We start from the raw sequence: 16,542 nt of genomic DNA on the forward strand, positions 1-16,542 counted from the left end.
AAGGACATTTTCTTAACCACAGCATAGCGATCAAAAGCAGGAAATTAGCATTGCTAGAAATTGCCTATGTTTTCGGTACTGAATTGCGAGGATACAAAAACACTCTCCTCAGATGTTTCAGGCTGAGTAAGCTCGGGCGAGCCTGTCACTACACTTGGGCAATGGCAGCTGGTCTAGGACAGGGGCAGGCTGATGTACAGTCTGAGTCACTTGCTGGGTCAGGTTTTCTCATCACTGCCTCTCCTCCTCCCCCAATGTCAGCTCGTGACCAATTTAACAGAGAACATGGAGTAAAACAGGACACACTGAGTTCTCCTTCCGTCCGGCTGAATTCCTGAGCATGAAGAGGTTGGGAGCTCCACAGTCACCAGAGAGGCACAGGCAGGAAGATCTGCTATATAAACACGGATTCTTTTAAATACGTACCTTTCCAATCAGTGGGGAGCAAACAGTTCCATTGCCAATGTTCTTCTTGAAGTGGTCTGGGACCAGCCCTGGACGGCCAGGAATAGAGGAGACGGTCCTGGAGAGGGAGCCGTCAGGACTCCTCTTAGAGCTTGGGATGCTGTCGAAGGAAGAAAACCAGTCGGGGATCTCTCACTGAAGCCACAGAGGCATGACACAGAGAACCCCACCTGTCCTGGCGTGCTTCTCTGAACTCCCACCTTGCCCTTGCAACAACGTAGAGTGGTCATGTAGCCTCGGATACCTCCTCAGCGTAAACAGAGAGCCAACCAGAGTCAGAGCTCTACCAAGACTAGATTCTCACTGGCCCAGAAAGCCAACGAGAACCCTCAGTTGCTGCATCCAAATTCAGCAAAACATCTGTGCAGGAAGGAGCAAAAATGTCTCCGGTCTCCACGTCCTCCAACCTCCTGCTCGGTGATAACCAGACCCAAGAGAAGGTGCCCTGCTGCGGCCTCCACCCTCTGACAAGTTCCTTCACTGCCTACTGGGAGGGTGTGTTGGCCAGCGGACATCCAGACACAACACATCTAACTCGGGGCAACAATATGAAATAGTAGGTAACTTTCCCATTTTTATTCAAAGTCACCGTAATGCGGAACAAGCAGATGGAATCCTGCTCTGACCTTCCCAGAGGCTCTGGCTGTTACTCAGCAGCCAGGCTGGCCTGGTCTAAAGGAGCCTTCCCTGTGGTCGCTCCCTCACGTGACCCGGACGAGAGCTGCTCTGCTCCCCTCCTGCGGAGCTCCCCGTTGTGCCCAGATAGAAACAGGCCAGGGAAACCCCTCGGGGCAAGGGAAGGACAGAGGGAAAGAGCTCACGGGGGCAGGGGGCAGAAGTTACTCACCGCAAATAGAAGAGCAGGTAGGCCTGCTGGTTCAGAACCACCTTGATGTTGCTAGAATGGACCAAGGAATCATTCATCTGGTACCACTGTCCGTTGCTTGCCTGAAGCAGCACAGGGTGTGGCAAAAAAACAAAACAAAAAAAACCCGGAACAATCAAGGTGTATTCCATAATCTTTAGTATTTATTTATTAACTAATTAAAGATTTTATTTATTTATTTGTGATTAAGGTGCCCTTTAATCTTTCTAATCTAATCTAAAAACAGCAGACAAGGGACGCCTGGGTGGCTCAGCGGTTTGGCACCTCCCTTCGGCTCAGGGTGTGATCCTGGGGTCCCAGGACCGAGTCCAACATTGGGCTCCTTGCATGGAGCCTGCTTCTCCCTCTGCCTGCGTCTCTGCCTCTGTCTCTTGTCTCTCATAAATAAATAAAGTCTTTAAAGAAATTTTAAAAAAAACAAAACAAGAAATAAAACCTGCTGTTAAAGGCCACATATACTCATTTGCTCATTAACAATGATTTCATATTAACGCATCTGATGCTTGTATGGCTATGAATGGGACTGCGAGGCGTGCTTTGAACCCATGTTTCTTCCTGGGGCCCCAGAGACCTGAGCTTTCCCCTCTGAAGGGTATTCCGGGCCTGCCCAGCGCAGCATCTCCCACACTATCCAGCCTTCCCCAGCCCCCGCCAGGATTCTAGGATAGAGCCCTGGAAGCAGGCCCCCTCCCATGTCCCGTCCAGGTACAAGGATGCTACAGCTCCCAGTGTGATGGGCTTTCACGTCCTCCCTGCCCTTCATTCCCTGAAGCAACAACAGGACCCGAACACAACTAGAAACAAGGCCACTCTCTGTGCGCAAACGTGCTGCAGAGGCCACATTTGGAACTGTACCAACAGGCACTGCAAACCCGTGCCCACAGGGGCGAGAACGGCGCAGGAGGGGTGCAAACGCACCTGCACACGAAAGCACTGACCTTCACGTAGCAGTAGTAGTGCCCTGCGTGGCAGCTGTAGCCCGAGTGGACCAGGACGGCGTACAGCCCGTACATGACAGGCTCGCCGTTGCTCTGGGACATATACGGACGGATATTCAGGAACTCCGGATAGCCTACATCCTGGAGGAAGAGCCAAGGACAGGGCAATGAGAATCCATCAGTGAGAGGAAGGGTCAATCCATCCTCTCCAGCCACAACCACATAAAATGCACGATTCTTCAGCTGGTCTTTGACAATCTGGGGGCGACCGGGGATGTGGCAACGCTGTGGCTAGAAGCCCCCTAGTCAAGGGTTAAACAGGAGGTAGAGAAGACCTTTTTCCAACTAACTGACATGAAACCCTATTTTATCATCCTGTCAAGCGATTCACAGTCTACTCCTATCTCTGCCCTGCATCCACGGCCACTCTCGCCCTGTGTGGGCCCCAAGTGTAAGACGACAGGAACAGCTCACGCCCGCCCTGCCACTGTAAGGAAACAGAGAGGCGACACCTGGGTCCAGGTCCTCAGAGAAAAAGGTGCTCATTCCATGGAGCCAATGGTCACAGTACATCAAAACTGCAGCTGTGTGGGTCAGGACAAAGGTCAGGCCAGAATTTATTCCAAAATTTAACAATTTTTCATAGGGAAGGGAATTTTTTTTTTTTTTCAGAAATCTCTGAATGGGAGGTTTATCTGCCTGTGTCTCTGCCTATACACACAGACTTAAAAAGAAAAAAAAAAAGATGGATTTATTTGAGAGAGAGCCGGTGTGTGCACAGGGAGGGAGAGAGCAAGAGGGAGAAACTTTAGCATGTTTCTCGCTGAGCCTGGAGCCCGATGCAGAGCTTGATGTCCAGACCCTGAGACCAAGATCTGAGCTGAAACCAAGAGTCAGACGCTTAACCGGCTGCGCCACCTAGGGGCCCCTACACACGCTGACTCTAAAAATGGTGTAACTGATGTAGAGTGAAGCGCAGAGCTCTCAGGTGCACAGCGGGACGTGTCTAGCAAACGTTTACTGACGGTAACCATATTCCCATCAGGGCACAGACATCAACCCAGAAAGTCCCTCATGCCCCGGGGAACGGCTCCCCCTCCAGTACCAATCAATCGGCTTTGCCTATTCCTGAGCTTCCTCCAACCAGAGACATGGGGTGCATACTTGGTTGTCTCTGGCTTCTTTAGGTCAACGTTGTCATGGCCCTGACCCTACACACCTTCTTCCTTCCCCTGACTCGAAGTCTCAACAGCTAATACGAAGAACAAGCTCGTGACCCCCAATCCAATCTTGCCAGATACGGGCAAGATCAAACAGACCAATGTTTCTCAAACTGTATTCCCAGGGAAACCAATTCCAGGAGATACTAAGGTGAACCATGAACCATGAGCTCTTCAGGGCAAAGCCACAATGATCTCATTTATCACTGACTGTGTCCCACCGACTTCCTGGTGCATTGCACATGTGGTAAGATGTGAGTGCATTAAACATTAGTAAGATGAATGAATGGACCTCAAACAATTAACTTTAGAAAATTCTTCACAATAAAGCTCCGTCTTAGAGATTTAAAATGCAACACAGCTTATTCATAAAGGCTCTGACAAGGCCTGCAATTAAAAAGGACTGCTGAACTTCAGCTTAGCAGTTCTCAAACTCAGCTGAGCACAGAATGGTTTCAAAGTACAACACAGTTGTATGAAAAAAAAATAATAAGAAAAACAATACAATTGTATGTTCAAAATACAGCATCTTGTAAGCACACAGCACAAACCTTCTGCGGAACGCCAGTTTGGGAAGCGCTGATGTAAGCAAGCCCCCATCACTGCCTGTGAGGAAGGTGAGAGACAAGCGCCTTGCCCCAAACCACCTAAGTCGGCTCTAACCACTCTTATGCTAATGACAATTTCTGTTAAAAACCGCCACTGTGCAGGGCGCCTGGTGGGCTTGGTTTGAGGGAGCATCTGACTCTTGATCTTGGGGTCAGGAATTCAAGCCCCACGGGAGGGTACAGGTGACTTAAATAAGATGAAATAAAAGGCCATTATGCAAAAGCAAGTTTTTACTCTACCTTCCACAAAAGCCACGGCGCACAGCTGCACCATGTTAGCCACCAAACAGCACGGGGTGGATCAGAACCACTCAGAGCAGCGCTCCCCACGCTTGTTCTTAAAAAAACGCTTCTGTACCGGGAACAAGCCACGTACAGGCAGAGGAAGGCAAAGAGAACCCAGGAAGACCTTGATTCTTGAACCTGACTATGCGGGACAACCATTTAGGGATTCTGGAAAAACGCAGACTCCTGAGCCCTGTCTTCTGGAGACTTTCAGCTGCTGGCTCTGGGGTAGAGCTGGGAACCTGTCCTCCTAAGGGCGGCCGACCATGCAGTCTGGACACCACGGCGAAGGCTCACCTTCGTGATCTTCCCCCCACTGAAGTTGGCAAAGCGCTTGAGGGAGAGAGTTAAGACGTTGGACGTCCTGTGGATGGTGAAGCGCTTGCTGGCTGGAACCTTCTTCTTGCATCTGTGAGGACGGTGAGCAGAAAAGGTGTCAGCTGGTGCTCCGAGGAACGCCGTGCTCAGGGGAGCTCACAAAACACTTGCTCTGTCACCACAGGGTCTCCTCTCCCCTCTCCTCCCGAGACACAGACCCCAGGACTTAAGTGAAAGGGCAGCTGGTCCAGGGAACCAGGGACCAGGGGAAAGCTGGAGACCGTAAAGCAACAAGGAAGCTCTTTCCCACAGAGGCCACTGAGTCAGATGCATGGAAAGCAGCCCTGGGAAACAGGAGCACCTGCGGGCAGGGGACATGCGGCAGGTGGGAGATCACGGTGAGCAAGCCCAGAAGACCAGTGAGAGGGGAGAAGATGAAGGAAAGAAGACAGCCCCCAGGGCATGGACAGACAAATTTACAGAGGGGCAAAGGCAGCGTTTGGGCACGGGATAATAAATCTGAAAAGCTTATGTAGGAAAAATATTCTTTAGTTGCTACAGCTTCTGAATGAATGACACAGGAGGTACCTCGCCCCACACCCCCGCTAAGTCTGACCCTCAGGAGACGGCGCCACGGATACATGCGCTAAGGCTGCTGGCGGCCACAGGAGGCGGGATGGCCCTGTGCAGTCACCTCCTCACCCCACGCCGCTACCTTGGGGGCCCACCTCCCAGGGGAGGAGCCATCAGGGCACCCGCCAGGTGTGATGTAAATAGATGTCAGCCATCCCAACCCCAGCGAGCACCCCAGAGAGGCTGGCTACAGTGGGGGTCTCCCCGACAGGGGCGGGGGGCGTGTCTCGCTGCTGGGACAAAATCAAACTTACTTGGCACACATATAGGCATTCTCTCCACTCAGGACATCTGGTTTCACGAACAGTTCCAGAGCACGCACGATATTAGCCGCTTGCTGAGGACAGAAGCGGAGAGGGGCGTCAACCGCAGAAGAACAAGGAGTGGAAAGGAGCGGGGGAGCAGGTGGCGAAGCCAGCTCTGTGGGGCCCCGCCTGCACCCTGGGGCGCCCATGACCCGGCCCCGGCTGCAGCAACAGAGGGCTGCCCTCCCAGGCCTCGCATCTACACGCATCTACGTCTACGGTGTGCTCACCCCTCAGCCCCTCAGGACGCAAAGCTGCATTTCACCTTTTAAACAAAAGGAAGGGGCACAGGGAAAAATGGTGGCCCCTACTCTAAGGCAGGAGGATTCCCAGTACCTCGCTCCTTATCTACCTGGGTGACACGCCCCCACCGGGTTCCCCTCCAGCCTCCGCGTCCTAAGGCAAACACAACCCAGCGGAGCCATGTTCCCTACCCGGATCTCCAGCGCCACATCCAGGTAGGGGTCGTACGTGTCCGAGACGCTCTTGCACACCGAGCACTTCACTGCAACGGAACACAGAGACAGTGGGGTGGGTGTAGGTGCCCCCAGAGCACCACCCCCAGGTCTCCAAGACCTAGCCAGCCCCGCGCAAACCCTGCCTCTGGAGAGAGCTCGCTGACACCAGAGTTCACAAGGGAATGTCCGTCAAGCTCAGCGCCAGGCCGCCCAGCCCAGTGACGAGCCTCTGTCCTTGCCCACGGCCTAGACAGCCCCAGCCCCCAGCTGAAGGGCAGAGGCCACAGGACTCAGAGGAAAGATAATGCCACCCTCCTCTACACGTGGACATTCTGCTCCAAGCTTCCTCCTGGGAACAGTGTGCCCGTGGGCAATGGTGCGTTTCAAAGGAGGCTGGTGCCTCCATGGCTCGCCCAGGTCTGCTCGCCAGGAAGGGGCCCCAACCTGGGCTCGAACTCCTGATCTTTCCTGGTTCATTTTCTCATCCTTGACAAAGGGGTAGAGAAAACGTCTTCACTTACCACGGGATCTGAGATAGCCTCCAAAAATCTGATGGACCAAAGTCGTCGCCTGCGTTTGACGATCCAACCTGGAAAGGAGGCCACAGCCTTCAAGAGAGGGACAGAAGGCAGGCCCCGCTCCATCCTCCCTGCTCCATCCTTCCCACCCCATTCTCCCCAGCCTAGCCCAGACCAGCCCAGCCCAGCATGCTCCTGGGACACCCCAGCACCCCAGCGTAGGTCTGACAGGCTCGGCCTGCCTCTCCGTGGGCCCAGCTGTGCCACTTGCTCTGATGGGCGGGGGCCACTACCCACAACAGCCGCCCCAGTCCTTCAAGACCGCATCCTCCCCGCAGGCACTTCACCCCCCACCTCGCAGGAAACCAAGGCCAGAGAAATACTCCTAGTGCCTGTGCAGTCCCATTGGTGGGGCGCTCTGCCCTCACCCCCAGCTCATTGTGCTTCAGTCCTGGACCGGATGTCCTCAGCCTATGCTTCTTATCTGAAGAGGGGGAGCAAGTGGGACAAACCCTCACTTCTGTATCTCTCGGCAGGATGGCAGTGGACTCCAGAGTTGGGAGGGGCTGTACTCAATCCCCCCACCCCGTTTACCCACCAGGATCTGAGGCTCCCCCCACCCCCCAGTGCTGCTCACTGCCCCACAGAGCAGGTAAGCAGAGCATCTGCACCCACAGCTGTTCATGTGACCAAGACTCTGGAAACAACACCCTGACTCTAGCCTCCGCTCCTGTATCTGCCTGCAACCCCCTGAATCTGGCTCCCACTCCCTGGAACTGCCCTCCTCAGAGTCACCAAGCCCCTGGGACACAAATCCACTCGACAGTGGTCTTTGTGCAGGAACACGACAGCCCTGGATGAGCAGCTGCTCCTTCACGGGACTGTTCTCCCTCCACGGGCACGTCTCCTGCACCCCAGCTCTGCAGACGCCTCCTCTGACTCCCTGAGTTCTGGGCTGGGCACTAGACGGTGCCACCTCGCAGCGCTCTCCTCCCTGCCCCCCTGCACATGCCCCACGGTGCCCTGCACTGGGCCTCCAGGCAGTGTGGACTGGCCACAGCAGCGCTGCCCAGACTCCAGGAGCTCACTGGGGAGCAGGACTCCATGTGGTGAGGACACCACCAGGGCACATTTTCATTTTGCAAAATTAGGAAATGAAAAGCTAACTGCCACCATGTACTCTCACCACCATTCGTCAAGAGGGGGGAGCTTTAAATTTCCCACACCATCGAGGATGTCCTCTCAGCACGAACTGGAAGCCTGTGGCCAGACACACGTGACGGTGGCTGCTGAGGTCCAGGGGGCCCTGGCCCCGCACCGGGCCGTGAGAAGGAGGAGCAAACACCTGCACAGAACCCTCTCCCGGGGCGCCTGAGGCCAAGCAAGCTCAGACCTCAAACCAGCCCCAAGTGGGAGGCAGAGCCAGATTCCAGCAAGTCGTCTTCCACGCTCCTGCCAGAGCCTTGCTGGAGATGAAGGCCAGTCTGGAGAATGCGAAGGGAGAGCCCGGGCAGCAGAGGCGGCCTGGCAGCAAGAGGAGTCCACAGGAAGCGAGGCTGGGAGGCGGGCGGGCTCCGCAGCAGACAGCGGTGGGAAGGGCACAGAAACAGAGGGGAGAGCTCAGGGTCCTGAGACACACACGCCACACTGGGGCCTTCCAGCGCTCGGCTCTGGGGACAGAAGGCGCGGCTCAGGGCACCCCGGATGGGCAGCCACACGGAGCAGCAGGCCCAGGGCGGTGCCGAAGCAGCCTCAGTCCTGCACGGGTGCTGCCGGAGGAAAACCCTGAACGAGAATCACCTTGTCTGATGATGAGCCCCCAGAAAACGAGTACAAGGGAGATGAATAGAGCAATACGAAATTCCAGGCTGAACTAAAGATCCTCAAACAAGTGTCTGGGGAGAGGGAAGATCACTGTAAGAAGTTCTGCAACTAAAAATAAAAAAGAGCCAACAGAGACATTCAGCTGATGTGGAGGGAAGAAACGAAATCACATCGGGGATGAGGCGGGAATTGCAAGGGGAGGAGGTTCACTGAACAGGGGGCCGGGGCGCGACAAGGCGGGACAGCAGCCGGAGGGGAGATCAGGTAAAGAAAGAGCCGCCGAGACCGACGAGGTGGTCCAGCGGGAGACCTCCAGTGACTGGAGACCCTGACCGAGGAAAACATGAACCAACCCCCCTGCGCGCTCTGGAGGCAGCAGAGAGTCACCACGGCCAGCGGGCAGAGGCTCAGCGCACACCCCACGGGCACCTGGTGGCATGACACGCCGATGGGCAGCGTCTGCCTAGTTCATCACTGCAAATTCTCAAGCCAGGATATCCAAGCTGAGCTGATGCACAAGTGATGGTGGGTGGGCACTACGTGCCTGCTGCCTACGGCCGAGGCTCGTGCCCGTAGAAACGGGTTTCCACGCAGACGAAGCCAGAGTCCACGCATGCCACAGGTTTACTCTCTCGGCATCACTGAGCATCTAGCAAGACTGACAACAATCAGTTCTAAAAGTGTTCCTCGTGAAACCATAGGACTTTTTTTCCTTTTTAAAGATTTTACTTATTCGAGAGAGAAAGAGAGAAAATGCAAACACAAACAGGAGGAGAGGCAGTGGCAGAGAGAGAAGCAGACTCCCCACTGAGCAGGGAGCCCGATGCAGGGCTCGATCCCAGAACCCTGAGATCATGACCTGAGCTGCAGGCAGATGCTTCACCGACTGAACCACCCACGTGCCCCCAAATCATCAGACTTTAAAGAGCAGAAAAAGATCCTGAATCCTCTAGGGTAAGGTCCTTGCAAGGTCAAGAGGGAGGGACTAGCTTCAGGCTCCCAGAAACGCAGCGAAGCCCAGACGGGAGGACAGGCCGCTCTGGGCTTACTTAACAGGGAAAGACTGAACCAGAGGCGGGGATGAATGGGAAAGGAGATCACAGAAATCTTTATATCCCAACAAGGTAGGAAATAATGCACCTGCGAGTTGGGTGAGAGAAGAGGGAAGGAAGGAGAGGGACCGGGCGGCACTGAACGCTGCCGGACTGAACCGCGCTCCAGGAGAGCAGCAAGGCGTTTGCAAGGGCACGTGCAGCACCATCACTGGACGGAGGTACAGGCCTTCCGAGCTACCAGACGAAAGCTCAGAAATTAATGAGCAAAGTTTGGAAAGTGAGGGAGAAACAGCCCACCAGCCGTGTGTGGTAACCCTAAATCTCAGGGTCACAGCTGGGTCAGCAGGTCAAGACCAAACCTCAGTCGTAACAATAAATGTGAAGGGGCTTAACTGGCCTGTGAAAGAATCGGGCTTTTGGCAAAGATACGATGGCCGTGGGCCCCGTGAGCGCAGCCACGTTTACAGGGTGAACGCTGCAGGAGGCCCGGGGGGCCGGAGCTCACCAGTAACGGGAGACGAACCCCACGGTCCTGGTGCAGACCGAGGCGGGAGGAAGCGAGACAGCAGGTGTGCATATAGACGCACCCCGAGCCGCCCCAAGCCACCCCCGGGAAGTGCCACGAGGTAGAAATACTATAAATGCTCTCTGCTCACAAGCTTTTTAACAAAACCAAAGGGAAAAAGAAGTCACTTCCACCTGCATATCAAATTCAGTAACTGAGCTAATGCAACTCTTATTTTTTCTCATTTCACTAAGCAGCGACGTCTTTCCCACAGACGGCTCGGGGAAAGCATCCGACAACCCCCTGCCATGCCTGGCGCATCAGACGTCAGACACACTTGTCTTCCCAACGACACACGGCCACTTCTGGACCCTGAACCGAGAGAGGCTCACCACCGCCCACCCTGCCGCCCAGACCACAAGCCTGGGCTCCTCCCGGCCCCCCAGCCCAAACCCTGAACTTCATCCATCCTACCTGCCAGCCCGTCCCTCCTGGACTCTCTCCCACCTCTGGAGAGTCCCGGTGATGAAGCTGACAGGGTGTCAGAGTCCACGGCTGTCCTAAAACCTCCCAGGTGATTCCACCCTGTGATCAGGGCTGGGAAGCGTTGCAGGGCACGTGCCATACCCACCTGCACGGCAGGGAGGCCACAGCCTCCACCACCTCTGCAGGCCTCCTCCCTCCCCTAACTGGAGCCTTGGGTGACCCCTCCTAGGAGGCCAGCTGAGGGAAAGGGCACAGCAGGATCCTCCTGGGAATGGGTCCCACGGGCTCCCTCCACAACAGCCCTTAATACATGACCTTGTAGACACTGGCCAGTATCTGCCTTCCCCTCCCTCTGAGCTCCTCCAACTCGAGGAAGTACCCAGAGCTAACACAGTGCCTGGCACACAGGAGGCATCAGCAGAGAGCTCAGCTGTGGGGCGGGGAGATGCACAGAGGGCAGAGCCAGTGTCTGCCTGCCTGCAGGGAGGGAAGGGGGAGAGCATGGGACCACACCACACATCTCTGCACAGCAAGGAACAAATGCCAGAGGGACACATGAAAAGTTTTCTCGGGGTTTAAAAAGAATCTCATCCGCTGATCAGAGGTTTCTTATAATCATTGCTACAACTGGACTTTGCCAAAGGATGTTCTGGTTGTTTCTTAAGCTGTTTAAGGGGGATTCCCAGAGTCCAGGACTTCGTTCTAACCTAAGCCCAGGCCACAGCCTCAGAACAGGGAGTGTTTTCGGTCTCTATCCTTTTTTTTTTTAAAGATTTTATTTATTTATTCACGAGAGACACACATAGAGAGAGGCAGAGACCCAGGCAGAGGGAGAGGCAGGCCCTGTGCAGGGAGCCCGACGTGGGACTCGATCCCTGAACTCCAGGATCACGCCCTGAGCCGAAAGCAGAGCCCAACTGCTGAGCCACCCAGGCGTCCCTCGGCCTCTTCCCTTTTGTCTGAACCCAGGAGTCAGCAGTACAGAAACACCCCTGGCTGTAACTGTTCCACAGAAGGGAAGACACGGCATGAAGTCAGCAATATGTCCTGGGTTTGTCTCTGCTTTCAAATTTAAAATGAAGAAATCCTTAACTATGCAGAATAAAACCTCAAAAATTATAAAATGTCCCTGCATGCTTTCAAGTTCTTTCATAAAGATGTTGGAATTCCTACCACCCCATCCTCTGTATCAGAATAATGAGGTGATTTTTAAAAAACGGGGAGAATCCAGGACAATAGCCAAAGGCCATCAGAAAGATCTGCCAAAGCATCTTCCCTGCAGCGAGCTGCTAGGACAGGGCTCCCCCCACAACCGCCTGGCCCTGCCAAGCCTCCGGGGCGAGGAGGGTGCGCAGGGGAGGCCCCGCCCCAGGAAGCCGCATAGCCCCGCATCTGACTTTCAGCAGGTCGAGGCCCGGACGCAAGTATCCACAGGGAACACCTGGGGGAACGGAGGTGGCTGCCTCTTCAGCGACAGGCTTCCGCACGGCTCGGCAGCCGCCTCCACGGTAGCCCCTCAGGGAAGGTGGGTGAAGGGAAGCACGTACTTGGCACAGCCGTTCAAACAGGCCTTTTGCATGGCGTCGATGGTGTACCGGAGAAACTCGTGCGCATCCTCTTGGTTCCCAAAGCGGAAATGCCGGGCAATCTCTAAAGAAAGAGCCAGGCGTCAGACTGGCAGGGAAGAGCTCGTGCCTTCTCCCCCATAACCCACCGCAGGACCCCACCCCTGCCGTCCCGAGGATAAGCGGCAAGTGAGGGAACCCTCAGCATACACCGCGTGTCCCAACCCCAAGGCTTCACGGCGAGCGTCTGCTCGACGAGACCTGAGGGCCTGTACTCTGCACACTTAACAGAAAAGCACAAATGCCACAGAATGTGAAACCCACTGATGACCAAGTTTTCCAGGAGCCAGCACAGAGCACAGGCTGGTCACAAGGATGCCACACAAGGTTTCAGAAACCAGCTGACCCATCTCTTCTACCAAGTGAAATCGGGGCTAACCTGTCCCGTGATGTTCAGAAGAGCCCCGGCCTCACCTTCCTTCTGGAGACACAGCCCCTGCCCCCCAACTGGCCCGAGCCTCCCCATTCTTCAAAGTGGAGGTCAGCACACACACGCCACTCCACGAAGCCCTCCCCGCTGACGCTGACCCACACCAGCCTCCCTCAGTCTGTACCACTACGTGTCCCGAAGGGCTGTTACGTGGGGTCTCAGCACTCCTGTGGCCTCATTCCTGACTCCTCCCTGCGCCCCCGGCCCCCCAGCACCCACCGCAGACTAGGGTTCAGCTGCCATCCAGTCAGGAATTGACTCTTACTTTTCAGGTCTCGGATGAAGGAGACGGGTTTGATGGCGTTGCCACTGTTGGCGAAGGCCTGGACCATGTGGTTCTGCATGACGCACAGCATGCAGAAGCTGCCCTGGTGACCTGCACACGGGACGAAGCAGTAGTTTTGTACAGTGAGAGCTCCCCAGACATTCTCGACACCCCCACTCCCGCACAGCACAGGGACCTGCTGAGCCACTGAGGTCCCCCCCAACACTCGCCCTACTGCCCTGGGTTCACAGCTGTTCACCTAGGAGATCTTTCCATGTTCCTTTGGTGCTCTTTACTAGTAAGGAGAGTCGTTAAGTCTAATTTCCGTTACGAAGTTTAAAATAATGTTTTCTCGAACTCCTAAGCTGGATCACGCGGTCAATAAGCGGGAATGTTTTAGGGCTTCCTGACAATCCTGAGTGTGCTCCTCAAACGTGCGACCCTTTGCTCTTGCTTCTAGGAAATGCCTCGCTGTCGTCTCTCAAGGCCTGGCAAGCTTCTTGCACACAGGCCCACGAGGTACATGCGGCCCTGGGAGCCGTCCAGTCTACGGCGACGCGGCTCTGCCTCCGGAGAACACAGGCAGCCCACACCACGCAGCCACGGACAATACAGAAACGGGTGGGCCGGGTTCCAGCAGAACTTGATCTACACAGCAGGCTGCGGTCTGCCAACCCTGCTCTGTATGAAACTCTTTGTTGCTCCTTGGGCAGCTGGATGGTGGTGCGTTTTAACCTTTATTGCAAATTATGAGATCTTTGACATGCAAAGAGAACTACAAAGCCTATACCACACGGCTCCAGCCCATCTGGGGTGTTTTAAAAGTAAAACGCTGCCGTGACAGTGAGGTCACCGCCGCTGCACTGCCCACGTACCCCCATTGGAGGAAGCATTCTCCTAACTAGGTCACGACTACTCCCGTTAGTTCCTGCACCAACCCACGTGTGTACCCACACACAGTAAGCGTGTTTAAGCTTATTTGACATAAATTATGCTACACGACGGATGCCTGGGTGGCTCAGAGGTTTAGCGCCGCCTTCAGCCCAGGGTGTGATCCTGGAGACCCAGGATCGAGTCCCACGTTGGGCTCCCTGCATGGAGCCCGCTTCTCCCTCTGCCTGTCTCTGCCTCTCTCTCTGTCTCTCATGAATAAAATCTTTAAAAAAAAAAAAAAATCATGCTACACAGTACATACTGTTCAGCAGTCAGTCCTGACGTCATGCTAGGTCCTTCCAGTAGACTATTTTGCCAAATGCAGAGACCACAGTTTCCCTATGTGCTCCTTCCTTACACACACTGGCCCTTCCACGCTTCTACTATCACAAACAATCCTGCACCTGCCTCCCTGCATCCCATCTCCTCTAAGGCACACACCCACCATAGACTCTTGGGGCCACGGGCAGGCACATCTTCAACTCCAGGCTACTGCTGTTTCATATACACCACCTAACTTCTCACGTGTAACACAAGGTGCACCACATGCCAATGGTTCTCCCCTGCAATACCTCCACTCCCCCAGTCACTTAGACCTATCTCAAAATCAATAATGAAACAGCACGCAGTCTGTTTACCGCATACTGGGAAAGATGCTAGTATTTACAAACAAAAAAATAGCTGGTGTTAGCAAAGATGTGCGCTGCTGCCGCCAAGGATATACACTTGAGTAGTGGTCACGGGACATGGCATGCACTTCCTCAAAAAATTAGACAGGATTCCCATACGGCCCAGCAACCCCACTTCTGGGTATCCCCCTAAAAGGAATGAGAGCAGGGTATAACAGGTTATTTGTACACCGACGTTCCCAACATTATTCACAACAGCTGAAACACAGACACCAAGTGCCCGTCAACAAAGGAACGGGTAAGAAATGTGGTATGTACGGACAATGGGATATTAGCCTTAAAAAGAAACACAAATTCTGACACCTGCCCCAGTATGGAAGAACCTGGGGGACGTGATGCTGGGTGAAGTCAGCCAGGCACGAAAAGATCAATACCACTTACACACGGGGGCTAGAGTCGTCAAGTTCAGAGACAGGAAGTAGGGCAGTGGGCACCAGGGGGTGGGGAGGGGCCAGGGGGCTGGTATTCCTGTTTGGGGAGATGAAGGAGTTCTGGACATGGACAGACAGCTGCATGATAATGTGAAGCCAAGTAATGCCACTGAGCTCTACAATAAAAACCATGGTAAATTTGGGGGGCCCTGGCTGGCTCAGTCGGTGGAGTGTGCGATTCTTGATCTTGGGGTTGTGAGTTCAAGCCCCATGTTGAACACAGAGATTACTTAAAAACAATCTTTAAAAAAAAAATAAAATCTTTAAAAATGGTAAATTAAAAAAACTACTATTTACACTATCCTTTTAGAGGACTATTGGAAAATGGTTTATGTGAATGTCTACATAAAAAGGAAGCTTTTCCTTTTCATTTTAGAGCTTTTTGGACTCTTATCCATATCCACTTATTACTTTTATTTTTAAAATGACAATAATGGTTGAGGGGGCTCAAATTTAGGCAAAAAACTAAAATACATTACTTAAAATAACTTAAACATAAGCAGTCACAAATGCGGAACAAAGCGCCCACCTTCCCAATTTAACTCAGGTAAAGACATTACGGTGACAGCTGTGTGGGAATCATGCCTCTAATTACCACGTACAGCACTGCAGACCGTTAGCCTGATAAATCATCAGTCCTAAATAGGGCAAGTAACAATTTTAACCAGAAATTCCTGAAACAAGGTTTCCCAATCCCTGGCAATATGCAAGACTGATGTAAGTGGCATGTGGATGAAGACTTCCTTCAGGTAATTAAGAAAAATAGGACATAAAAGTCAAATCCGTGACTTTTGGGATCTTGCTACTTCAATTTGGAAAAGAATGTCCAAAAAGATAGGATTTAATCCTCCCGCATATTTTACATAAGGTGTTTCTTTTCGGGGCGCCTGGCTGGCTCAGTCGATGGAGCGTGTGACTCTTGATCTCGGGGTTGCGAGCTCCAGCGCCATGCTGGGTGCGGAGAGGACTTAAAAATAAAATCTTTAAAAAAATAAAGTGTTCCTTTTCCAGCTAGATCCCAGGGCAGAAGTGGTCCAGCAGTTCAGGTGATACTTCTCAGGATCCTCGAGTCTTCAAATAGCTGTATTCCAGGAGGAAGAGAGGACAGCTCAAGCCCACTTGGGGTGGCTCAGAGCCAGTAGGGTACAGGCAAAAAATATACTAGAGACTTTTCTTAATACTTTTACTTTAAAAAAAAGCTAAGATGCTAAGATCAACATCCCACAGAGCAATGCAGAGCAACATTGGGATGCTCACAGGGAAGGTGTCTGGAGGGAGGGCAGGACATCCCCCCAGGAAGAGGGGCTGATCCTGGCTGCTCCCACCACACCCCCTTACTCCTACATGCCACACAGTATGGGTGGCAGGTTCTCGGGGACTCGCAGGTGTTACAACTACTTTATCTACATCAACCCTAACCAAGGTGATGAAGGGTCCTGCAGAGGAAGCATAACCGGAGGGTGGCTGCCTAGGGAGGTATGGTGAACAAAAAGATGGCAGAGCTACCTACGTCTGGAGAGTAGGGTCTCATTACCAAAGCTATGAGAAAAAAAAAAAAAAACAAAAAACAGAGCTGAGGAGCCTGGAGGGCTGTCAGTTGAGCATCTGATTCTTGGTTTCAACTCGGGTCACGATCTCAGGGTGGTGGGATCAAGCCCTGCCTCG

General features: G+C 53.6%; 1 protein-coding gene across 2 annotated transcripts in view; it reads right to left on the reverse strand.

Moving 5' to 3' along the window:
- The window catches only part of USP36 (ubiquitin specific peptidase 36), a 34,078-nt gene that overhangs the window by 11,471 nt on the left and 6,065 nt on the right, over nucleotides 1-16,542 (reverse strand). For both annotated transcript variants that reach the window (XM_041726146.1, XM_041726145.1), the window contains exons 4-12: nucleotides 12,825-12,935; nucleotides 12,052-12,154; nucleotides 6,638-6,705; nucleotides 6,093-6,163; nucleotides 5,608-5,690; nucleotides 4,700-4,811; nucleotides 2,290-2,430; nucleotides 1,313-1,413; nucleotides 427-565 (exon numbers count right to left, since the gene is read on the reverse strand). In XM_041726146.1, the coding sequence (XP_041582080.1) occupies nucleotides 427-565; nucleotides 1,313-1,413; nucleotides 2,290-2,430; nucleotides 4,700-4,811; nucleotides 5,608-5,690; nucleotides 6,093-6,163; nucleotides 6,638-6,705; nucleotides 12,052-12,154; nucleotides 12,825-12,935 (929 nt within the window). The remainder of the gene's footprint in view (nucleotides 1-426; nucleotides 566-1,312; nucleotides 1,414-2,289; nucleotides 2,431-4,699; nucleotides 4,812-5,607; nucleotides 5,691-6,092; nucleotides 6,164-6,637; nucleotides 6,706-12,051; nucleotides 12,155-12,824; nucleotides 12,936-16,542) is intronic.

This window comes from Vulpes lagopus, chromosome 12 (genome assembly GCF_018345385.1).
Source record: "Vulpes lagopus strain Blue_001 chromosome 12, ASM1834538v1, whole genome shotgun sequence".
In the NCBI taxonomy this organism is placed as follows: domain Eukaryota; kingdom Metazoa; phylum Chordata; class Mammalia; order Carnivora; family Canidae; genus Vulpes; species Vulpes lagopus.